Source organism: Hypanus sabinus, chromosome 5 (genome assembly GCF_030144855.1).
Source record: "Hypanus sabinus isolate sHypSab1 chromosome 5, sHypSab1.hap1, whole genome shotgun sequence".
Classification (NCBI taxonomy): domain Eukaryota; kingdom Metazoa; phylum Chordata; class Chondrichthyes; order Myliobatiformes; family Dasyatidae; genus Hypanus; species Hypanus sabinus.
The window spans coordinates 109,306,680-109,332,813 of NC_082710.1; the positions used below are offsets into that span (position 1 = coordinate 109,306,680).

The window sequence follows — 26,134 nt, forward strand, 5'->3', positions numbered from 1 at the left end:
GTGATTAGCACAACGCTTTAGAGTACAGGTAATCCTGGTTCAATTCCTGCTGCCGCCTGTAAGGAGTTTGTGTGTTCTCCCCATGACTCCGTGTGTTTCCTCTGGATGATCCGGTTTCCTCCCACAGTCCAAGACCTACTGGTTGGTAGGCTAACTGGTCACTGTAAATTGTCCTGTGATTAGGCGAGCTTTAAGTCAGGAGCTGCTGGGTGGGGCAGGTTGAAGGACCAGAAGGGCCTGTTCCACATTGTAACTCAATAAATAGTTGGCAATGCCAGTGATATCTGCAGGCAGTGAGTACGAAAACAGAAAATACTGCAGCTTAAATTTCTCTGGATGTTTTTGCCCTTCTAGTATAATTTTACCAGAAGAAGAAAAAAAACTAGCAACTTCGGCAAAGTTGCCACTGCATTTTCTACAGCAGAGCAACGATACTGACCCATTTACCCTATAAGCAAGTCTGGGTGCTGGCATCGCACTTTATGTCTCTCCAAAACACGTAGCAGACAATGGCTTGCTCCAGAGCGCGCATGCGCATCACGATTACACGGACATGTGCGGCAGCCCCAGTGAGTGTGAAGGTGTAAAAATAAAATGTGTGCTCACTTAATAACCTGCCAGCTTCACTTGTTAAATTCTTCCTTTGTAAAGGGGAAGCTGCTGCCCTCTATCAGTTCCGTAACTCCCTTCTAATGATCAATCAAGTACTAGTCATTACTCGATGGGTCAGGCTCTTCATTAGAACATCAAAACCAAACGAGAAGTTAAGAGAGAGAAAAAATAAGGATTCAAATTTCCACTTCAAAGATGCCTTTCAATCAGCACCTGCAACACATTCGGGGAGATTGTCTGCCTTTTCTTGGATTAGGATACAATTTTACTGCTAGCCAGCCATTAGAGCACTTCATTACTATTTTTTACATAATGGTCAGATGATTGGGTCCTGAGTTCAGAAGGACCAACTCTTTAAACTTGATTACACCAGACTTTTATCATTTCTCTCTTGACATCTTCAAACATGTTAAACATAATAAGAGGGGAATCAAAAAATACATAAACCCACATGACCCACCTTCTTAAAATAAAATCTGAAACCTTTTTTAAAACATTATTAAAGAAGGCTATCAGTATCCAATTCTCTTTAATCGAAATAACAGCAGAGTGAGATCCGTTTGGTCATTTGTCAGGTCATCCTGCTTGGGAGAAGTTCTTCTCACCTGCCTGTATTTATCCCTGGGTCCCCTCCTCCTTCCCCTTCTCCTATGGTCCACTCTCCTTTCCCTCTCAGATTCTTTCTTCTCCAGTCCTTGTCCTTTCCCACTCACCTGGCTTCACCTTTCACCTTCCAGCTAGCCTCCTTCCCCACCCCACTCCTTTTTATTCTGGCATCTTCCCCCTTCTTTCTCAGTCCTGAAGCAAGATCTTGACCTGAAATGTCGGCTATCTATTCATTTCCATAGATGTTGCTTGACCTGCTGAATTTCTGTAGTATTTTGTTCATGTGTGTTGCTCTGGATTTCCAGCATCTGCAGAACTTCTCATGTTACTGACTGAAACGATTTTGTAGCTGGAAGCCCTAGTGATGCAGGGTGACAAGTTAATAGACAGAGGTCCAGTATTCCAGATTCATCAACCCATCTGAGCAGGCTTTGGATCAAGAAGTGGCTGTGTGGAGCAAGAGAGGATGAAAGAAATCAAAGATGGACCAGGGCCTGCTGTGGTGAACAAGCCTGAGGTGGACAGGATGGAGGTCTGCATGCATGACTGGGGATGAGAGACAAGCTACAAACAAGATTGGACCAATTTTAGTGCAGGGGAGGGTCAGCAGATGTCAATGGCCAAGTGAGGAGATGTGAATCTGCTGTAGAGATCATCTCAATTATGGGTGTTAGAGAATTGAGAAGGGCCTGAAATGTGGGTAGAGGTTTTAGACTAGATATGGTGACATATATTTACTTTGATAATAAGATTTACTGGGGTGTTGGAGAGAAGGGTACATGGGAAGGTTGAGTGAGTGAATATACTTCATGCTATCTGAGGCTGAAAAATAATTGTGTGACTGACCTTAAAAGGTTCACAGTTCAAGGCTGTATTATTACACCAATCTTGTTGCCCCGAGGATAATTTGGTCATATTTGTTTTAGTACCAATTTTTTCTTGGGGACCTGAATCACAGGCTACGACAACATTTATTACCTCTCCTTAAATGCCCTTGAGAAGTTGGCAACAAGTTGCCTTTTAAACCTGTACAATCTTTCAGTGCTATTGGACTGGGAGTTCCAGCACTTAGATCAGTCACAATGAAGGAGCAGTTATATATTTCAACGTCAATATGGCATGTGGAAGTGAAGCTCCAGATAATATGGTTTTTGCAGGTACTACGCAAAGCATTCAAAAGCTGCTTCATGTTACAGTTACTATGAGCGAAGGTGGGGGAATGAAAGTTTAGATTGGGCTTTGCCCTCAGTGGATAAGCATCTTGAGAAGTGATGGAACTGCACTCATCCATGAAAGTGGAGAACATCCTACCTCTTAACTGGCCATATCTGACTGCCCAGCATCACATAGCTGTGGACCTTCTCTTTCCATCAGGAATTCCAAACGGTACTGAATATTATTCTATCATCAGTGGACATTCGCGGATCTGCCTTCCCCAATGCCCCAAAAGAAGTATAATATGAAAAAATTATGTCATTCTTTGCACAACACATACAGAATTCAAGAAAGCATGATTCACTCTACGAAGTGCGCGAGACCTTCCAGAGAGGTGCTGAACAGTTTGGAAATAGTATTTAGCAATGAGAGGATGCAATTTTCCTTTGAGTAGATCAGAAAGTGATCTATGTGATTGACTTTCTAAGCTCATAACTCCAATCACGGTGTTGCGTCTTCCTTTTGTATGTAGCTTGGAAAACTAGAAAGGTGAAGAATATTCTGGGTTATATAGAATAGATGATCTTGTTCATTTTGGAGTCCATGTATGAGTGATCCTGGGAATGAAAAGGTTAATGTGTGAGGAGTGTTTGATGGCTCTTGGCTTCTACCCACAGGAGGGTGTGAGTGATAAGTTTTTTACTCACAGTGTCACAGATGCCTGGAATGCAGTACCTGGTACGGTGGTAGAGGAAAATATATTGGATGCTTTTAAGAGGCATTTGGATAGGCACATGGATGTAAGGTAGATGGGGGAATATGGACATGGTGTAAGTAAGAGGGATTAGTGTTTGTGTGTTTATAATTTATTTTTTAGCTGGGTTGGCACAACATTGTGGGCTGAATGGCCTGTGTCTGTGCTGTAATCTTCTATGTTCTATGCTCAGAGATTGATTGGTTCTTGATTAGTAAGGGGATCAAAGGTTACAGAAAGAAAGCAGGGGAATGGGGTTGAAAGGGGAATTAAATCAGCCAAGATGGGATGATGGCACAGTCTTGATGGACCAAATGGCCCAATTCTGCTCCTACAGTAGGTCTTAAGGTTTTGTGTAGTTCCATGATCTACCAATATCTTGTCAAATAAGTAAGAAACTCAGGAATATCTATTGATCATGTATATCAGTTTGTGACAATAAGTGGGAAGGTTACCGTGGCCTTCAAATTGTGAACTACAAAGCAAATGTAACATTGTAGGGCCAACACTGCTAGCTAGAATAAAGATGGCTGTGCATTATATGAGCTGAGATCCCAGCGTCAATTATTTGAATAACTCTCCCTCATAATATTGAAGGATTTGAGGTTTTGGAAATTAGTTGAGCTTCATTGTACCCATATCTGTCAACAAGGATGCAATGAAGGAAAACATGCCTGCTTCAATACGATGAAATGGTGGCATAGCTATCAGGGCTTCAACTCAAACGATCCAGGTTCAATCCCTACTTCTGCTGCTGTCAGCATAACTTGCACGTTCTCACTTCCTTCCAAATGCTCCAGTAACCTCGCATATCAAAGTGAAAGTCAAAATAAAATTTATTACCAAAGTATGTACATGTTACCATATACATGAGATTCACTTCTTGCAGGCATTCACAGAAAAATAAAGAAAAGCAATAGCATTTATAAAAAAACTATACATAAACAAATACTGATAAACAACCAATGTGCAAAAGACAAATTGTGTAAAAAAAACAGATAACATGAGTTGTAACAAATCCTGTAATTATCTCCGGAACATGCAGGGTGGTAAATTAAATAATCATGGCAATTGCCCCTAGGACGTAGCTGAGTATGAGAGGGAGTGGCTGCAATAATGTTATATAGGGACCAAAGCAGCGGGTGAAAGGGATTGTTCTGTGGGCTGGATTTTACAAGCTGAGGCAGCCTTCTATATTGAACAAAATATGAAGATATGGAAACTGTAAAGACTGTAGTTTCTGGAATATGAAACAGAATTCCAGTGTTTGATGGCTCTGGGCCTGTACTTGATGGAATTCTGAAGAACGAGGGAGGATCTCATTGAAACCCACAAATACTGAAAGGTCTGGTTATCATGAATGTGGACAGGATGTTTCCGTTAGTAGACAAGTCTCAGATTCGAGGGCACAGCCTTGGAATAAAGAGATGTCCGCTTAAAACCGGGATGTAGAAAAACGTCTTCAGCCATAGAATGGTGAATCTGTGGAATCATTGCAAGAGGGTGCTGCGGAGGCAACATAATTGGGTGTGCATATGCTGAGATTCTTCACTGTAAAGGGATTAAGTGTTACAGGGAGAAAGCAGAAGAATATGGTTAAAAAAAACAGGCATATTTGAATCGTGAACTTGATGGTCTTGCAGGCTTAACATCAAACTGCTGGATCCTGGTGAGCCTTGATAGATGGTTTCAAATGAAAACATTTGTCATTTCATTTCTACCACAGATGCTGCTTAACCTCCTCAGTTCTTCCAGAAGTTTCTTTTTTTTTGCATTGAGGATATCACACCATCAGATTCAAGAACAGTTACTACCCCTCAACCATCAGGCTCTTGAACAGAAGGGGATAACTACACTCACTTCCCCCATCATTGAAATGTCCTACAACCAATGATCCCACTTTAAGGACTCTTTATCTTGTTATCTCATGTTTTGATTATTTATTGCTATTTATTTATATTTAAATTTGCACAGTTTGTTGTCTTCTGCACTAGCTGATCTTTCATTGATCTCGTTATAATTATTATTCCATAGATTTATTGAGTATGCCCACAAGAAAATGAATCTCAGGGTTGTATATAGTGACATATATGAACTTGGATAATAAATTTTACTTTGAACTTTGAACATGGATCTAAAATGCAAATCATATTTCTCTCAATTACCGGGCTACCTGAGGCATCTACAAATGCCCGTAAAACAGGCTAGGGGAAGTGAAAGATTTCATCCCAACATCAGTCAGTTACATATTTTTCACATTATTCAAAGGTTTACAAGACATGATGACCAAGGTCAGTCTCAAGAGAAGTATCTGGGATGAGCTGTTTTATCTTTCTCACAAAGGAAAACATTATGCATGCTGTCTGAGGGAGCAGACTCATCCCAGAACCAAGCACGTCCAAATGTTCCAAAGATTAACATCCTTTCATGTACATATCAGGAGGTGACAACTCTTGTGTAACGTCAGTTACAGGCCAAAGGATTCCAATGATTCACTTCATCACTGGCATTGAACCAAGAATGAACAAAGTATACAATGGTAGGTCATTTATAGTGTTTTGAGTTTTGGACAACCCAGGAGCAAACTCAGAGATGAAACCAATCCAATTAGAGTCATAGAGCACTACAGCACAGAAAACAGGCCCTTTTGCTCATCTAGATCATACTGAACAGAAACTGCCTTGTCCTATGGCCTCCATCCCCTCCCATCCATGTACCTATCCAAATTTCCCTTAAACGTTAAAATTGAATCCACCACTTCAGCTGGCAGCTCATTCCACGCTTTCACTACACTGAGCCCAAGGCACTCCCCTTCATGTTCCCCTTAAACTTTTCACCTCTCACCCGTAACACATGAATTCTGGTTGCAGTCTCACCCAACCACAGTGGAAATAGCCTGCTTGCACTTACCCTATTGTAAAGGGGATTTCTTCTTTTTCTTTGTTACTGTGTATGTAATCGAAAATGGCTTCTTTGTTTTGTTAAAAGTAGGAATGCTTCTTTGTTGCGAGAGAGTGCTGGAAGCTTGTTTGGGTTAAAATTTATTGATAACGAGAATTGTATTCCTTTGTAAACCAATTGGGATTAATGTTGTTCTTTCTTCTGAGTCTGTAAGCTATTGTTGGTGGGCTTTTGGGGAGATTGACACGAGGGGTTGAGGGAGAGAGGACGCGATGCTGTAAACTGGGCGAGGAACGGACCCCAAGCGGGGGTCCAAGGCCAGGAGGTACTCCAAGGAGAGGAGATGAAGCTAGATGTGCTTGGTTGACCACTTCGGATGGTCCTAAGCTGCGAGTCGAGGGATTCGGAGGGGATCGAATGGTGGCCAGAAGACTTCAGTAATTGAGCTCCAATGGTTGTGCACGATGTGGTTTGGACTTTGATAAGTTTGGCGCCTTTTCTTTATTTTTTTTCTTCGTTTATACTGCATCGTTATTAATCACTTAGTTATAGTAACCTTTATAAATTGTACTCATTTAATCGCATATGGTGTACTGGCTGTTTTTGGGCAAGGCGGGGACATCACACAGCATCTACACCAGCTGATTACCCAGTTTGGTGGGGCCGAAGGCTGCTCCCCCTAGACGGAAACGAGCTGAGCGAGCCTGAGGGGACCCAGGGGGTTACATTGTGGGGGCTCATCCAGGATTGATTTATGTGGAAGCTGTGTGATCACCCTCTTTAAATTATGTCTGCGGCGAAGAGCAGGTGTGCCTTTGCGGGTGTGCGATTGCTGGTTATCTCTGCATGTGTGTTGGGTGGGGTGGCTGTTGGTCCTCCAGAGGGCGCTGTTTGAGTTCTGACTAGTGTTGACGAAATGGTGGTGGGACCATGGGTTGTCCGTACTGTTTGGAGAGTGAGGAGTGAGGTTGGGATGTTTCAGCAGTGGTAGGCTCTGCCCAGTTGTTGGAATAATGTCCAGCCCTAAAGAGGCGGAGGCGTGGGTGGAGCAGACCTCTCAGTTGTTGGGTGAGTGGCAGTGCTTGGCTGAGGGAAAGCGACAGGGACTGGTTGAAAGTTTGAGTAGGTGGGCTGGTGACGTTGTTAGAACTGTCGGGCGCAATTACCTTGTAGTGACAGCTGCCAGTTCTGGGAAAGTGTGGAAAAATGCGTTTGGTTCGACTGGAAGTCAAATGCCACAGCTGGGGGGCTTATCATATCCGTGGCAGGAGATTGGTGGAAAGTTTTTAGGGTATCCCTTTTGGCTAGGGGGGCAGATAAATTACTTGCGGTGCCAAGGGGATCTGACAAGGGGATCAGTTGTTCCGTTGATCCGAGAGGTGTCGGGAAACTTAGAGGAGGCCAAGTGGGAAAACGGCTTGGGGTCTCTGGGGGAGCACGTTCCCAGCAATGTACCAAGGAACTCCCGAAAGGAGCGGACCCTATTCCTGAAGGCTTAGAGGGACCAAGCGCACAGGTGTTGTTACGGATGGATGGAAGTCAAGTTAAAGCCATCCTCGGCACCGGGGCGCCGGTTAAGTTGCTGTACAGTTTGTTTTATAACCGTTATTGGAAGCATTTACCCTTGACGACATTGAGGGCACTGGAAATTTGGGGTACCAGTGCCGGTGATTATCCAGACGACGGTTGTTGGTCAGTGAAAATGGAGTTCTTGGAGGCAAAAGTGGAGGTGACTGAGGTTCATGAATCGTTAATGCTGATGTGTCTGGACACTGTTGAAACAGGCAGCGTTTCTGTTCTAGAGAGAACCAATATCCTGCTGGTGCGCTTGGGGGCCTGACCGGAGGAGGCAGGTGAATGCTGTTTGGAGGCATTGTCGATGCACCCAGAGTTTCAAGCTGCTTGTGCGGACGTGTGTAGCAGCATTGGGCTGATACCGAATTCAAACAAGAGCCAGTGGTGGTACGGCCTGGGGGAAGTATCTGAGGGTGAGACCTTCTTAGTGGAAGCTGCGAAATACCACGAGGGAGGGGAGTTGACCGCTGAAGATACCTCAGAGAGAGAGAGGTTGCGGCGACTGGCCCCTGAAGCCATGGAAGACGTAGGCAGAGTGTGTGTGGATTATATTGTGCTGAGGAGGCGCACTGTCAGTGACTAGAATATGGCCCTGAGGGCGGAAGAGGCGATGGCCTGTCTGAGTGGTGCGATGTGGTTTAAGGTGCTGGATCTGAGGTGTGGATGTTGCCAGATCCCGATGAGTGGGGCCGACAAGGAGAAGACGGCCGTTATAAATTCCCTAGAAGTTTTCTGGTCCAAAAAGATGCCACAGGGCATATCTGGAGCCCTTGCAACCTTCCTGCGGGGCATGTGGAAGACCATGGGGGATGTGGAGGTGTTTGGAGTTTTGGTGTACGTGGATGATCTCTTGGTATTTGGATTTGCCTCAGGAGAATATGAAGTGAGGTCATTGCAGGAGCGGCTGAGAACTACAGAGTTAAAGTGTTTTCTGGACATGGGCCAGGGCTGGCGAAGGTCGCAGCTCGTGAGTGACTGTCTCTACGGAATCAAGTTTGAAATGAAGACGGAGAGACTGGAGAAAGTTGAACTGGAAGACGTCATGAGGAAGAAAAAGCTGGAGAGAAGTGCCGTGAAAGCTTCGTTTGCGGGCAGCGGAGTGAGCCGGGCGCAGAGTGTAGGGCTTGGGCTCAGAGGGCTTAGGCGGAAGAGGGCACAGTAGGCTTATCTTTTAGTTCTTGTATTTTCAGTTATTTGGGAGGTATGAGTGTGAGGGCAGCTTGTTGTTCTCGGTGTTGGATGTGGGAGATCCTGGAGTCTCCGAGCCTCCCGGACGTCCACATCTGCGCCAGGTGCGCCGAACTGCAGCTCCTGAGGGACCGAGTTAGGGAACTAGAGCTGCAGCTCGATGACCTTCGCCTGGTCAGGGAGAGTGAGGAGGTGATAGAGAGGAGTTACAGGCAGGTGGTCACTCCGGGACCACGGGAGGCAGATAGGTGGGTTACAGTCAGGAAGGGGAAGAGGCAGGTACTAGAGAGTACCCCAGTGGCTGTACCCCTTGACAATAAGTACTCATGTTTGAGTACTGTTGGGGGGGACAGCCTACCTGGTGGGAGTGACAGTGGCCGAGCCTCCGGCACAGAGGACGGCCCTGTAGCTCAGAAGGGTAGGGTTAGAAGAAAGAGGACCATAGTAATAGGGGACTCGATAGTCAGGGGTTCAGACAGGCATTTCTGTGGAGGTGACCGGGAGTCCCGGATGGTAATTTGCCTCCCTGGTGCCAGGGTTCGGGACGTTTCTGATCGCGTCCAAGATATCCTGAAGTGGGAGGGTGAAGAGCCAGAGGTCGTGGTACATGTAGGTACCAATGACATAGGAAGGAAAGGGGAAGAGGTCCTGAAACGAGAGTATAGGGAGTTAGGAAGGCAGTTAAGAAGAAGGACCACAAAGGTAGTAATCTCGGGATTACTGCCTGTGCCATGCGACAGTGAGAGTAGGAATAGAATTAGGTGGAGGATGAATGCGTGGCTGTGGGATTGTATCAGGGGGCAGGGATTCAAGTTTCTGGATCATTGGGACCTCTTCTGGGGCAGGAGTGACCTGTTCAAGAAGGACGGGTTACACTTGAATCGTGGGGGGCCAATATCCTAGTGGGGAGGTTTGCTAGGGCTACAGGGCGGACTTTAAACTAGTAAGATGGGGGGGCGGGAGACTATTTGAGGAGACTATGGGAGAGGAGGTTAGTTCACCAGTGGAGCAAGTAAATAGACAGTGTGTGAGGGAGGAAAGGCAGATGATGGAGAAGGGATGCGCTCAGCCCGAAGATGTAGGGGAGAAGAAAGAAAAGGATAATAAATTTGAATGCATTGTTAGGGATGGAAAGAGAGGAGGAGATGGAGAGTATCTTAAATGTATCTATTTTAATGCTAGAAGCATTGTAAGAAAGGTGGATGAGCTTAAAGCGTGGATTGATACCTGGAATTATGATGTTGTAGCTATTAGTGAAACATGGTTGCAGGAAGGGTGTGATTGGCAACTAAATATTCCTGGATTTAGTTGCTTCAGGTGTGATAGAGTAGGAGGGGCCAGAGGAGGAGGTGTTGCATTGCTTGTCCGAGAAAATCTTATGGCAGTGCTTTGGAAGGATAGATTAGAGAGCTCCTCTAGGGAGGCCATTTGGGTGGAATTGAAGAATGGGAAAGGTGCAGTAACACTGATAGGAGTGTAATATAGGCCACCTAAAGGGGCGCGTGAGTTGGAAGAGCAAATGTGTAAGGAGATAGCAGATATTTGTAGTAAACACAAGGTGGTGATTGTGGGAGATTTTAATTTTCCACACGTAGACTGGGAAGCTCATTCTGTAAAAGGGCTGGATGGTTTAGAGTTTGTGAAATGTGTGCAGGATAGTTTTTTGCAACAATACATAGAAGTACCGACTAGAGATGGGGCAGTGTTGGATCTCCTGTTAGGGAATGCGATAGGTCAGCTGACAGATGTATGTGTTGGGGAGCACTTCGGGTCCAGTGATCACAATAGCATTAGCTTCAATATAATTATGGAGAAGGACAGGACTGGACCTGGAGTTGAGATTTTTGATTGGAGAAAGGCTAACTTTGAGGGGATGCGAAGGGATTTAGAGACAGTGGATTGGGTCAAGTTGTTTTACGGGAAGGATGTAATAGAGAAATGGAGGTCATTTAAGGGTGAAATTATGAGGGTACAGAATCTTTATGTTCCTGTTAGGGTGAAAGGAAAGGTTAAAGGTTTGAGAGCACCATGGTTTTCAAGGGATATTAGAAATTTGGTTCAGAAAAAGAGGGATGTCTACAATAGATATAGGCAGCATGGAGTAAAGGAATTGCTCGAGGAATATAAAGAATGTAAAAGGAATCTTAAGAAAGAGATTAGAAAAGCTAAAAGAAGATACGAGGTTGGTTTGGCAAATAAGGTGAAAGTAAATCCGAAAGGTTTCTACAGTTATATTAAAAGCAAGAGGATAGTGAGGGATAAAATTGGCCCCTTAGAGAATCAGAGTGGTCAGCTATGTGTGGAACTGAAGGAGATGGGAGAGATTTTGAATGATTTCTTCTCTTCGGTATTCACTAAGGAGAAGGATATTGAATTGTCTAAGGTGTGGGAAACAAGTAAGGAAGTTATGGAACCTATGACAATTAAAGAGGTGGAGGTACTGGCGCTTTAAAGAAATTTAAAAATGGATAAATCTCCGGGTCCTGACAGGATATTCCCCAGGACCTTGAAGGAAGTTTGTGTAGAAATAGCAGGAGCTCTGACGGAGATCTTTAATATGTCATTAGAAACGGGGATTGTGCCGGAGGATTGGCGTATTGCTCATGTGGTTCCATTGTTTAAAAAGGGTTCTAGAAGGAAGCCTAGCAATTATAGACCTGTCAGTTTGACATCAGTGGTGGGTAAATTAATGGAAAGTATTCTTAGAGATAGTATTTATAATTATCTGGATAGACGGGATCTGATTAGAAGTAGCCAGCATGGATTTGTGCGTGGAAGGTCAGGTTTGACAAATCTTATTGAATTTTTTGAAGAAGTTACGAGGAATGTTGACGAGGGTAAGGCAGTGGATGTAGTCTATATGGACTTCAGCAAAGCCTTTGACAAAGTTCCACATGGAAGGTTAGTTAAGAAGGTTCAGTCGTTAGGTATTAATGCTGGAGTAATAAAATGGATTCAACAGTGGCTAGATGGGAGATGCCAGAGAGTAGTGGTGGATAATTGTTTATCGGGATGGAGGCCGGTGACTAGCGGGGTGCCTCAGGGATCTGTTTTGGGCCCAATGTTGTTTGTAATATACATAAATGATCTGGATGATGGGGTGGTAAATTGGATTAGTAAGTATGCCGATGATACTAAGGTAGGAGGCGTTGTGGATAATGAGGTGGATTTTCAAAGCTTGCAGGGAGATTTATGCCGGTTAGAAGAACGTTGGCAGATGGAGTTTAATGCTGAGAAGTGTGAGGTTCTACATTTTGGCAGGAATAATCCAAATAGAACATACAGGGTAAATGGTAGGGCATTGAGGAATGCAGAGGAACAGAGAGATCTAGGAATAACTGTGCATAGTTCCCTGAAAGTGGAGTCTCATGTAGATAGGGTGGTGAAGAGGGCTTTTGGAACGCTGGCCTTTATAAATCAAAGCATTGAGTACAGAAGTTGGGATGTAATGCTAAAGTTGTACAAGGCATTGGTAAGGCGAAATTTGGAATATTGTGTGCAGTTCTGGTCACCGAATTATAGGAAAGATATCAATAAATTAGAGAGAGTGCAGAGACGATTTACTAGGATGCTACCTGGGTTTCAGCAATTAAGTTACAGAGAAAGGTTGAACAAGTTAGGTCTCTATTCATTGGAGCGTAGAAGGTTGAGGGGGGATTTGATCGAGGTATTTAAAATTTTGAGAGGGATAGATAGAGTTGACGTGAACAGGCTGTTTCCATTGAGAGTAGGGGAGATTCAAACTAGAGGACATGATTTGAGAGTTAGGGGGCAGAAGTTTAAGGGAAACTCGAGGGGGTATTTCTTTACTCAAAGAGTGATAGCTGTGTGGAATGAGCTTCCTGTAGAAGTAGTAGAGGCCAGTTCAGTTGTGTCATTTAAGGTAAAATTGGATAGGTATATGGACAGGAAAGGAGTGGAGGGTTATGGGCTGAGTACGGGTAGGTGGGACTAGGTGAGATTAAGGGTTCGGCACGGACTAGGAGGGCCAAGATGGCCTGTTTCCGTGCTGTGATTGTTATATGGTTATATGGTTATATGGAATACTGAACAGGAGGCTGAAGAGACTGCAGGAGCAGTGCAAGCCACGTGTTTCCGTTTGGAGAAGATCAAACAGCAGAAATCGCAGAAATGAAGAATACAGATTCGATGGATAATGTGCTGGATGTGTGGTACATGCTGCCTTTTGCTGACTTTCCCTCGATTGAGGAAGAGACCTTTGGCCCTTCCCCCACTGAGTCAGGTGTAGTGGGGAGGATTATCTGTGTGCAGTGGAGGACATGTGTGAGAGGTTGAGAGAGGAGTTGGTCGTGGGCCCAAGGTATCCTCAGTTGTGTCCTAGCCTGACGGGTTTAGGTGAGGGGGTACGGAGGTCTCAGAAGGGTTAGGGAACTCCCAGATAGTTGGCCTACATAGCGCTTGAGGAACAGGGCATGAGGTTTACTGTGTGAGGAGGAGATGTCACTGCTTGTGCTTGGGTTACGGTGTGTTGGTAGAAAAGGTGGCGAGTTATTTAGTAGTCATGAGGACATGACTTTTATTTGGTGGGAGGAGAGTGTAAAGGGGTTTTTTTCTTTTTCTTTGTTACTGTGTATGTAATCAAAATGGCTTCTTTGTTTTGTTAAAAGTAGGAATGCATCTTTGTTGCGAGAGAGTGCTGGAAGCTTGTTTGGGTTAAAATTTATTGATAACGAGAATTGTATTCATTTGTAAACCAATTGGGATTAATGTTGTTCTTTCTTCTGAGTCTGTGAGCTATTGTTGGCGGGCTTTTGGGAAGATCGGCGTGAGGGGGTGAGAGAGAGAGGACGCGATGCTGTAAACTGGGCGAGGAACGGACCCCAAGCGGGGGTCCGAGGCCAGGAGGTACTCCAAGGAGAGGAGATGAAGCTAGATGTGCTTGGTTGACCACTTCGGATGGTCCTAAGCTGCGAGTCGAGGAGTTCGGAGGGGATCGAATGGTGGCCAGAAGACTTCAGTAATTGAGTTCCAACAGTGGTGCACGAAGTGGTTTGGACTTTGATAAGTTTGGCGCCTTTTCTTTATTTTTTTTTCTTCATATATTCTGCATCATTATTAATCACTTAGTTATAGTAACCTTTATAAATTGTACTCATTTAATCGCATATGGTGTACTGCCTGTTTTTGGGCGAGGTGGGGACATCACACAGCATCTACACCAGCTGATTACCCAGTTTGGCGGGGCCGAAGGCTGCTCCCCCTAGATGGAAACGAGCTGAGCGAGCCTGAGGCGACCCAGGGGGTTACACTATCTCTACCCCTCATAATTTTGTATGCCTCTATTAAATCTCCCCTCAATCTCCTACACTGTAGGACTGTATAGGATCTGCAACAAATGATTACACCATTACCTCGACAAGAAACAAAATTCAAAACAGTTACTCCATAACCATGCAGAATCCAGGAAATCCAAACACAAATGCAACAAGTTAGCCTCTGGATCACTCAAGCACAGTCTGGTTGCATTTGAGCTGACTTGCAATGCACAGGGCCCGAATCAAAAGCTGGTGGTAACTACACAGGAAGAGGAAGTCAGCCGCCTCCAGTACTTCTTCCACTTGGCTCTAACATTAACTAGTTGCACAGTCAGTCGACTCCTTGCAGATACGAACGATGCCAGATTGCTCACCACATTCATCAAGTTCTACAGAAAGTGCAACACAGGACACATTATTCCACCTTGTGCCTGTGCCAGTATTTAAACTCCACACACAATTTGCCTCCATGTTGACTACCAGTACAGATTCAGCGTCTCAGTGTTCCTGTCGAATGAGCAGGGTACGTGCTGAATAAGTGGGAATTGGATTTCTTTCTTTCTGCGCATCGGAGAGAGTGATTTCAGTGCCAATTCTCACATGGCAGTGTGGTTTCAGGATGATCACTTCACTGGATTTAATATCCAGAGGCCTGGGTTCAAATCCCTCCATTACAGCTGAACAAATTAAAAACAGTTCAGTAAATAAATCTGGAATTAAAAAGCTAACTCATGACTATGAAACTGCAGGGCTGCTCTTAAAAACCTTTTGGTTCAATAGCATCCATTAACGGATGGAATGGCTGTCCCTAGCCAGTCCAGATACACGCAACTCCACACTCTTTGACTCTTAGTTGGCTTCTGAGTTGACTTAGTAAGCCGCTCTGTGTATGGGAGGATAGGGATGGGCAGCAAGCGCCTGTCGCGCCAGCAATGCCCGCTGTCTCTGCAAACAATTAAGAAAAGCATCAAACATACCTCGCGCTGCTGTGGAGCCTGCTGACTTTTTGTTTGCCTCACCAAAGACATCCCCTTCGATAATGGAGCTCTTCCCCTCTTTCTTTTCAGAGGCAGTGGTCTGTGCTTGGGCTGCCATGGTAGCTGATCATAGTTCAGTAACGGGAACCTAAGACCCAAGAGCAAGCAATCAATACAGAGGGAAAACTGAATGAAACAGTTTGCCTGAAGTTTCTTAACTGAGCGATAAACATTTATACACTGGGCAATTATGGGGTGTGTGAGGACTTAAACAGCTTCTTTCTTGAATAAACATTAAGACCACTAGCTAAGGTGTTTAATAGAGCATGAGAACCCGTTTCTGTTCCTGTCAAGCACAATCACAGATTGCTGTGTTTACTGCTATTAAACAGCAATTATTGCAGAACTAAATAAAAGGATTCATTGTGGCCGGTTGTGTTAGAACCTGCAGCCGTTGCAATATAGTTCTTTCCTCATATACAATCTGGATCCACTCACCGGGTTTACAGCATTAAGGTTGTTAGTCTCAGCACATCTGTTGCTTGGACCAAAAGCAACTTACAGTGCGCAGAAGCAAAATGATGTGAGCTCAGGAATAAGAAACAGAAATTTCAGGAAATGTGCATTTGTGAATGGAGATAGGTCTCCCTCTACACCTTGCCTTTCTTTAAAACTCTCCTTATAACCGCAAAGGTCCTCATCCGTAAAGATGCAGCAAATTGAATAAGCTGTTCTAATACTTACTTACATGACAAAATGTCCAATATTGATAATGGAAGCCTAGAGCACTACAGCACAGAAATGGGCCCTTTTGTTTGGCATAGACTAGATGGGCCAAAGGGCCTGTGTCTGTGATGCAGTGCTCTATGACTGTCGTCCAGGGGTCCCCAACATTTTTATATGCCATGGAGCCTTCCTATTAACCAAGGAGTCCGTGGACTCCAGGTTGGGAACCCCTGCTCTAGACTCTAATCCATGCCGAAATATTAATCTGTCTAGTCCCATTGACCTGCACCAGAGTCATAGCCCTCCATCCCTGTGCCTATCCAAATTTATCCAAAATGCTTCTCTTGTTTCCTTGCCAAGTCTTTACTCAGGTGACTGCCTTGGTAACACGAGTCCCAAGTCGGAAGATTATGAGTTCAAGCACCACAAAAACAACACAGAGCACATTCTAAGCAGCACGACGCCGGGAATATTGAGTCATAGAAAACTACAGCACAGATAAAGGCTCATCAGCCCATCTAGTCTGTGTTGACCATTAACCTGCCCAGACGCATTGGTCTGCACCTGGCCCTCTCATCCATGTATCTACTCAAATTTCTCTAAAGTGCTGACATTGAACCCACATCCACCAACCGCTGTTGCTGGCAGCTCGTCCCACACCCGCACCACCCTAAAAATGTGGAACGCTACACGAATTTGTGTGTCATACTTGCGCAGGGGCCATGCTAATCTTTTCTGTATCAGTCTGAATTCAGTATATGCACTGCCAAAGCGAGCACATGTTATTAATAGTTGCAAATGTAATGGACTTCAACGCTCTTCAGTATATTATTCTGACAAAGGTGCGATATAACTACAGGTTAATATCCGTGTAGCATACATCTGATCCTATGCCACTACTTTTCTGTTCAATGGTGAACGTTAAAACCTCTCCCACAAGAGTCAGTATCCATTCCTTTCCCCACACCCTCCCACATTTTCCCTATTTTGAAGGAAGCTGGGTGACATTATTTAAGTTCATTTTTAGTAATATTCTTTCTTGGAATCTGTATTTTTATTGCCAAAATCAACATTTGTTGTCCATACTTAATCAGCCTTCTTCAGTCACTGAAGCCCTATGGGTGAAGGAGCTGTTGAATAGTTTTTATTTCAAAACGCAGCACAGTAATAGGCCCTTCTGAGCAATGAGCTCATGCCACCCAATTACACCCACGTGAGTAATTAACCTATTGACTCATACATCTTTGGAGTGTGGGAGGAAGCTCATGCAGTCACGGGGAGAATGTACAAACTCCTTACAGGCAACGGTGGGAATGGAAGCTGGGTCTCTGGTATTGGAAAGCGATGAGCTGACCACTACACTATTCTGCCGCCCTTTGCAAGATTTAGGTTCAATGAATAAAAGATAGATGTTTTCGATACTCTGAGATTTATGTGATTATTAGACTGTACTTTACATTGGTCTTCAGTTTCTCGATGCTTTTTTTCTTGTGGCCAAATAGTGCGCGCGCGTGTGTGTGTGTGTGTGTCCGTCCGCGCACACACGCGAGAGGGGAGTACTGGTTGGGGGTGCTGCCCTTTTTTGCGAGTGAGGGGGCCAGGTAATGTTATTGTCGAGGTTTCTGCTGGGAGGGATTGGGACCCTTGTTGCTATTGCTTCTGCAGGGAGGGGAGGGGGATTTGATGCTGCTGTTGCTGTTTTTTTCTCTGTGGGGGAGGGGTGGGGATTTTAGGGTTTGAGAATTCGGTTTCTTTTCTTTTTCATGCCAGGAGGTGGGAGTTGATGTATTTTCTTTCAACAGTTCCCATGGTCTTTCTGAATTTCGTGGCTATCTGGAGAAGACAAATGTCAGAGTTGTATTGGACATGCATACTTTGTCAATAAAATGAACCTTTGACCATTCAACAATAAACTCCCAGGGAGGATGGTACGTGACTTTCAATCATTGGTAATTGACTTATAATTGTCATATATGCCAAGATACCATAAAAATTTCTGTTTCACATCCCTCTGCTGAGTGAATTCAACCGAGTGGCGATAAAAAGGAAATTCAGCTTTGAAGTGTTCGAGTAGTACAAAGTGTTAAAATGTTGTTCCCTGGCCTTTAAAACCCGGACTGATAGGATGATCACTAGCACCTCTGCTGATTGAAAGATTAGGGGGACACTAATAAGAAGTGCAATAGTATTTCTGAGGGTTAAGGAGGAGTGAAGAGAGTGCAACATAGGGCAATTTCACCACTTGATTAGTATCAGCACTATTACCAATTTAAATGGTCAGGATGATCAGAGTTAAGAGACTGGAGGGTAATTTATAATAATAGTTGGTTTGCTACTGTCAAGTACAGTGCAGGTGGGCAATTAGGTGCATGGGCCATGGAGGGGTAAGATAATGAGGTCAGGAGTTCATCATTATCATACAAAAGGCTCCTTCAAGAGTCTTACAACGACAAGATTGAAGCTTCAATTTAGCCTTTTCACCCAGTGGAAAGGGGGAGAAGGCAGAAAGATCTGAAGTCAGAGAGGTCTTTGTATATGTTGTCTGTTTTCCTGGAGCAGAGGGAAGTGTAGACAGTGTCCATGGCTGTGAGATTGGCTTCCATGAACACAACTCTTCAATTTCCCTCAGCGACGGGCTGAGCACTTGCTGTACTGATAGGGAGTCTGCAAGCGATGATGTTCCATGCACCTGGTCTCCTTGTCCTTCTTGGTAGTAAAGGCCATGAGTTGAGGGGGTGATGCTGGACTAAGCAGGCTGGATAACTACAGTGCACTTTGTAGATGGTATGCGCTGCAGCCATTGATTGAGTGAATGAATATAGAGATGGTTGACAGGGTACCCATCAAGCAGGCTGCTGGTTTTGCATGATGTTGTGTTTGTTGAGAATTGTCAGTCTAAGCTAATGCAAGGAAGTGAAGAGTATTTCATCATGCTCCTCATGCCATAGAGATAGTGGGATGAGTCGCTTGCCTCAGCTCTTAGCCTCTGTTCTGCAATTATATCTAAAGTGATCATTTGATTGGTCAAGTTAAGTTGAAACTGAGATTTGTTTACTATTGTCACATGTAACAAGATACAGTGAAAAGTATGCTTTGTATACTGTTCATACGGATCAATTCATTACACAGTGTATTGAGTTAAAACAAGGTGAAACAATAACACAGAATAAAGTGTAACAGCACAGAGAAAGTACAGTGCAAGTAGACAATAAAATGCACAATCATAATGAAGTAGATTGTGAGGTCAAAGGTTCATACCATCAGAATCAGAAGTAATATCATTGACATAAGTTGTGAAATTTGTAGTTTTTCCTACAGCATTACAATGCAATCCATAACAGTAAAAACTCTAAATTATAGTAAACGTACATCTGATTCTGATATGTGTGTGTGTATATATATATATGCCTCTCATCATCTTATACACCTCTATCAGGTCACCTCTCATCCTCCACCGCTCCAAGGAGTAAAGGCCAAGTTCACTCAACCATTTCTCATAAGACATGCTCCCCAATCCAGGCAACATCCTTGTAAATCTCCTCTGTACCCTTCTATAGTTTCCACATCCTTTCTGCAGTGAGGCGACCAGAACTGAGCATGGTATTCCAAGTGGGGTCTGGGTACGGTCCTATATAGCTGTAACATTACTTCTCGGCTCTTAAACTCAATTCCACAATTGATGAAGGCCAATGCACCGTATGCCTTCTTAACCACAGAGTCAACCTGCACAGCAGCTTTGAGTGTCCTATGGACTCTGACCCCAAGATACCTCTGATCCTCTAAACTGCCAAGAGTCTTAACATTAATACTATTTTCTGCCATCATATTTGACCTACCAAAATGAACCACTAATCTGGGTTGAACTCCATCTGCCACTTCTCAGCCCAGTTTTGCATCCTATCAATGTCCTGCCGTAACCTCTGGCAGCCCTCCACACTATCCACAACACCCCCAACCTTTGTGTCATCATCAAATTTATTAACCCATCCCTTCAGTTCTTCATCCAGGTCATTTAAATAAATCATGAAGTGAAGGGGTACCAGAACAGATCCCTGAGGCACACCACTGATCACCAAGCTCCATGCAGAACATAACCCGTCTACAGCCACACTTTCCTTTCTGTCGGCAAGCCAGTTCTGGATCCACAAAGCAATGTCCCCTTGGATCCCATGCTTCCTTACTTTCTCAATAAGCCTTGCATGGGGTACCTTGTCAGATGTCTTGCTGAAATCCATATACACTACATCTATTGCTCTACCATCATCAATGTGTTTAGTCACATCCTCAAAATATTCAATCAGGCTCGTAAGGCAGGACCTGCCTTTGACAAAGTCATGCAGACTATTCCTAATCATCCTGCCTCTCAAGATCTTTTCCATTAACTTACTATCTACTGAGGAAAGACTCAGTGGTCTACAATTTCCTCGGCTATCTCTACTCCCTTTGTTGAATAAGAGAACAACATCTGCAACCCGCCAATCCTCCGGAACTTCTCCCGTCCTCATTGATGATGCAAAGGTCTTTGTCAGAGGCTCACAAATATTATATATATATATATATATAAATAAAACAGATAGTTAAATTAAATAAGTAGAGCGAAAATAGAAATAAAAAGTAGTGAAATAGTGTTCACATGTTCAATGTCCATTCAGAAATCAGATAGAAGGGGGATGAAGCTATTTCTGAATCACTGAGTGTGTGCTTTGTACTTCCTTCCTGATGGTGGCAATAAGAAGAGGGCATGTCCAGGGTGGGGGGGGGGGGGTCCTTAATGATGGACCGCCTTTTTGTGGCATTGGTTCTTGAAGATGTCCTGGATGCTGGGGAGGCCTGTGCCCATGATGGGGCTGACTGTGTACACAACTTTCTGCAGTTTATTTCAATCCTGTGTCATGCAATACATCTTTTCAAGAATCTACTAACAGTGGGATAGAACTTCTCCTTGAATCTGGTGGTATGTACTTTCAGCCTTTCGTATTTTCTGCTTGAGGTGAGAGAGGAGAAAAGAAGGTATTCGGGGTAGGTGATGTCTTTGATTCTGTTGCCTGCAGTACTGAGAGGTATAGACAGAGGTATAGAGTTTCTAGGGCATGATGGCTACATGAATGTTGATGTTGGAGCATTCGATGATGATAATGCCACAATGGTGTCAAATGTCAAGGGAAATCACCTCACTTCTGCTCTTGATGAGATATGAAAGAAGTAGTCCTTGCAAAATGCAAACTGGGCATGGATGAGTAATCATCAATTGACAGCTTCCATCAATTCCCTGATGACTGAGAGTAAGCTGACTGGGCACTAATTAACTGGATCAGCTTTGTCCTGCAGTTGTGAACAGGGTGTGCCTGGAAGGCTTTCTGCATGGCTGAGTAGATGCAAGTGTGGCTAGAAATACAATTTGGGCTGCAGGTTTTCAGTATGATATTTAAAAGCTAGTCAAGATCTCACATTCTTTGCAATATCCAATATCCTTGGCTATTTTTTGCTATTATCTATGGTAGATTAAGTTGGCTGTTTGCTGGCTTTTGTAATGATAAGGATCTCAAGAGGAGCCACTGGGCACTTCTGAGTCATAGTCACAGAAAAGCACAGCACCGAAACTAGTCCACGCCAAACCACTTCAACTGCCTACTCCCATCGACCTGCACCAGGAATATAGCCCTCCCTACCCCTACCATCTCTGTATCTATCCAAACTTCTCTTAAATATTGAAATCAAGCTCACAGGTGCCACTTGTTCCACACTCTCACAATCCTCTGAGTGAAGAAGATTCTCTTCATGCTTCCTTTAAACTTTCCACCTCTCATCGTTAACCCATGACCTGTAGTTATAGCCCCACCCAACCTCAGGAGAAGAAGAATGCTTGCATTTATCCTATCTATGCCCCTCATAATTCAATCTTTCCTTGTAACTCAGTCCCAGCAATATCTTTGTAAAATTATGACTTGATGGCTCCTTGCTGATGTTTCAGTCATTTCTCCAGCACTTCTATGCTGGACTCCAATGTTGTTGAGGGAAGGGATGTTTATAGAGCTCCTTCCTCTCAACAGCTATTTAATTGTCTATCACTAACACAGCTAGATGTGGCAGGGCTACTTATTTTGACATAAGACTGCTCACCGTTTTCCGATGCATGCTAATTTTCCTGCTTTGCGCATATATGTGGCAGCTTTATCTAGGATTGCTGAGTCATCATCTTGAAGTAAGCCTAAATCGTTGGCTCTCGGCCTGGAAAATCGTCTCTTTATTCCTCTCCGTAGATGCTGCCTGACCTGCAGTGTTCCTCCAGTATCGGCACTTTGCGCTTAAGGTTCTTAAGCTTGTTATAGCTGGATGAGGTAGTGGGATAAGTTCCCACTAATGCTCGCAGTGGTGTGTAAATAGCTTCTGACAACCAAGTCCAGCTTTTGGACTTCACGTGTGGCTTAGCTAGTAAGCCCAGTGGAACAGTTTCTACTGACAGGAGAGGCAGTAAAGGTGGGTCTCTGGCTCCTTAAAACCTGTTGTTTCAGACAATGGGGCTCATCAGCCATGGTTGGCAGGAATACCCCGAGGTTGGCAAGAAAAGTCTGCATGAGCACAATCACCCTGTGTTGTTTCAATTTCCTGGTTGAGGTAAGGCCAGTGTTGTCTACTGATCATCTGCTTTCCAAGCCACCTGATTCGATTTCCATTGTGAATTTGCAGCCTATCTCCTTTATTCGCGAACACTTTGAAAGTTTCAAAGTTCGAAGTTCATTTAATACAGACAGACAGACAGACAGACAGACATACTTTATTGATCCCGAGGGATGTTTGGTTTCGTTGCAGACGCAGCAACCAAGAATAATGAAGAAATATAGCAATATAAAACCATAAATAATTAAAGAATAAGTTAATCATGCCAAGTGGAAATAAGTCCAGGACCAGCCTATTGGCACAGGGTGTCTGACACTCGGAGGGAGGAGTTGTAAAGTTTGATGGCCACAGGCAGGAATGACTTCCTATGCCGCTCAGTGTTACATCTCGGTAGAATAAGTCTCTGGCTAAATGTACTCCTGTGCCTAACAAGTACATTATGGAGTGGATGGGAGTCATTGTCCAAGATGGCATGCAACTTGGACAGCAACCTCTTTTCAGACACCACTGTCAGAGAGTCCAGTTCCACCCCCACAACATCACTGGCCTTACAAATTAGTTTGTTGATTCTGTTGGTGTCTGCTACCCTCAGCCTGCTGCCCCAGCACACAACAGCAAACATGATAGCACTGGCCACCACAGACTTGTAGAACATCCTCAGCATTGTCCGGCAGATGTTAAAGGACCTCAGTCTCCTCAGGAAATAAAGACAGCTTGTGGCGACCCATTTCCTGGCGCATCTGAACCGACTCACAATTAGATAGCCTACGGGGGTTTGCGAGCACAGAGCTTTGGAGCCTCTGCGCCATGGGGGGCCGGTTGAGGGAGGCTTAAAAGTGAGGCTGAAGTTTTCGAATAAAGTTTTTTCCTTCGACTGCAGTGACCGACTCCGTGTCGTAATTTTAGCGCTGCGTGTAGCACACCGCTACAATTGGTGACCGCGACGGTCCAAACGATTTTTGGACCAGAAATGACCGACACCGCCTCTGTTCATGCGGTTTCGTTGAAACTGCCGGGTTTCTGGACACAGCGCCCGGACCTATGGTTCCAGCAAGCCGAAGCCCAATTCCACGTTCGCCAGATCACCTCAGAAGACACCCGCTACTACTATGTGGTGAGCTCCCTCGACCAGGACACAGCGGCCCAGGTTGCGGAGTTCGTACAGTCGCCCCCGGCAGACGGCAAGTACACGGAATTCAAAGCCCTGCTCCTCAGGGCTTTCGGACTCTCACGGCGCGAGCGGGCTGCCCGTTTACTGCACCTGGATGGCTTGGGAGACAGACCTCCATCGGCTTTAATGAATGAGATGTTGTCTCTGGCCGACAGACACACATGCCTCATGTTTGAGCAGGCATTCCTGGAGCAGCTGCCCGAGGACATACGCCTGCTGCTATCCGACGCGGATTTCAGTGACCCCCGGAAGGTGGCAGCCCGGGCGGACTTGCTGTGGAATGCCAAAAAGGTGAGCGGGGCGTCCATCGCACAGATCTCCCAGTCACGCTCCCGGCAGCAAACCTGTCCAGGCCCGGCCGCAGAGCCCGCCAACCCCCGGCCCAATGAACACTGGTGCTTCTACCACCAGCGGTGGGGCGCAGAAGCCCGCCGTTGTCGCCCGCCCTGCAAGTTCCCGGGAAATGCCAGGGCCAGCCGCCGCTGATGGCTACGGCGGCTGGCCATCGGGATAGCCTCCTGTATGTGTGGGACAGAAAGTCGGGACGCTGGTTTTTGGTCGATACTGGTGCCGAGATCAGCGTTTTACCTCCAACGAGTTACGACACCCGCAGCAGGGCACCGGGTCCCCCCCTGAGGGCCGTGAATGGCAGCACAGTAAGGACCTATGGCACCCGTCAGGTGCAGCTACAGTTCGGCTCCAGCCAGTTCACGTGGGACTTCACACTGGCCGCCGTAGCCCAACCGCTTCTGGGTGCGGATTTTTTGCGGGCTCACAGCCTACTGGTCGACCTGCCCAGGAAGAGACTGGTACACGCCGAGACCTTTCAGACGTTCTCCCTGGGTGCAGCCCAGTTGCCAGCCCCTCACCTCGGCTCCATCACGCTGTACGACAATGACTTCACCAGGGTCCTGGCGGAGTTCCCATCGGTTCTGGCACCGCAGTTCACAGCGGCCATGCCCAGGCACGGCGTACAGCACCACATCCCGACCCAGGGACCACCCCTCCACGCCCGCGCTCGGCGGCTTCCCCCGGACAAGCTCCGACTGGCGAAGGAGGAGTTCCAGAGGATGGAGGAATTGGGGATCATCTGATGGTCCGACAGCCCATGGGCCTCCCCCCTGCACATGGTGCCCAAAGCGACGGGGGGCTGGAGACCGTGCGGCGACTACCGCAGGCTGAACGAGGCTACCACACCGGACCGCTACCCTGTGCCGCACATTCAGGACTTTGCAGCAAACCTGCACGGCGCATGGATCTTCTCCAAGGTAGACCTCGTCGAGGGTACCATCAAATCCCGATGCATCCTGACGACGTCCCCAAAACGGCTCTCATCACCCCATTTGGCCTTTTCGAGTTCCTCCGCATGCCGTTCGGCCTGAAGAATGCCGCACAGACGTTCCAGCGGTTAATGGACGCGGTGGGATGGGACCTGGACTTCGCGTTCATCTATTTGGATGACATCCTCATAGCCAGCAGCAGTCGTCAGGAGCATCTGTCCCACCTCCGTCAACTCTGCGCCCGACTGAGTGAGTACGGTCTTACAATCAACCACGCCAAATGCCAGTTCGGACTCGATACCATTGACTTCCTGGGCCACAGGATTACTAAAGACGGGGCAACCCCTCTGCCCGCTAAGGTAGATGCGGTCCGCCTCTTTCCCTGACCCACCACGATCAAAGGCCTTCAGGAATTCATAGGTATGGTCAATTTCTACTGCCGCTTCCTCCCTTCAGCTGCCCGGATCATGCCTGATGTTCGCCCTGATGTCGGGTCCGAGCAAGGACATTACCTGGGACGAGGAGTCCGCCGCCGCTTTCGTTCAAACGAAGGAAGCTTTGGCGGACGCTGCAATGCTAGTACATCCCAGAATGGACGCCCCTACCGCCCTCACAGTGGACGCATCTAACACGGCAGTCGGTGGGGTGCTGGAGCAACTCATCGCAGGTCGCTGGCAACCCCTGGCGTTTTTCAGCAAACACCTGCAACCGCCCGAGCTTAAGTACAGTGCTTTCGACCGGGAACTGTTGGCGCTCTACCTGGCAATCCGGCATTTCAGGTACTTCCTAGAGGGTCGGCCCTTCACCGCGTTCACGGACCACAAACCGCTTACCTTTGCGTTTACGAAAGCGTCCGACCCCTGGTCGTCCTGCCAGCAACGCCACCTGTCCTATATCTCTGAATACACGACGGATGTCCGGCACGTCTCGGGTTAGGACAATGTCGTGGCGGATGCGCTCTCTCGCCCTACCGTTCATGCCCTTTCCCAAGGGGTAGACTTTGAGGCACTGGCAGAGGCACAGCAGGCGGATGAGGAGATTCCGAGTTACAGAACTGCAGTCTCCGGTTTGCAGCTCCAGGACCTCCCCGTAGGCCCGGGTGAGAGGACCCTACTCTGTGACGTCGCCACCGGCCAGCCCCGTCCAGTCGTCCCGACAGCATGGCGGCGCCGCGTTTTCGACTCCATTCATAACTTGGCGCATCCCTCCATCCGGACAACTGTCCGGATGGTTTCCAGCAGATTCGTTTGGCACGGACTCCGCAAACAGGTCAGTGAATGGGCCAAAACGTGCAT

General features: G+C 46.0%; 1 protein-coding gene and 1 non-coding gene across 2 annotated transcripts in view; both read right to left on the minus strand.

Annotated features, from left to right (window-relative positions):
* gli2a (GLI family zinc finger 2a) overlaps window positions 1–26,134 on the minus strand; it is a 514,880-nt gene that overhangs the window by 341,152 nt on the left and 147,594 nt on the right. Inside the window, exon 3 of the mRNA XM_059970323.1 lies at window positions 15,045–15,192. Within this exon, the coding sequence (XP_059826306.1) occupies window positions 15,045–15,162 (118 nt within the window). The 5' untranslated portion in view covers window positions 15,163–15,192. The remainder of the gene's footprint in view (window positions 1–15,044; window positions 15,193–26,134) is intronic.
* On the minus strand, window positions 16,443–16,549 carry LOC132394908 (U6 spliceosomal RNA). Its single transcript, XR_009512450.1, has one exon. It is a non-coding gene; the product is annotated as a U6 spliceosomal RNA (small nuclear RNA).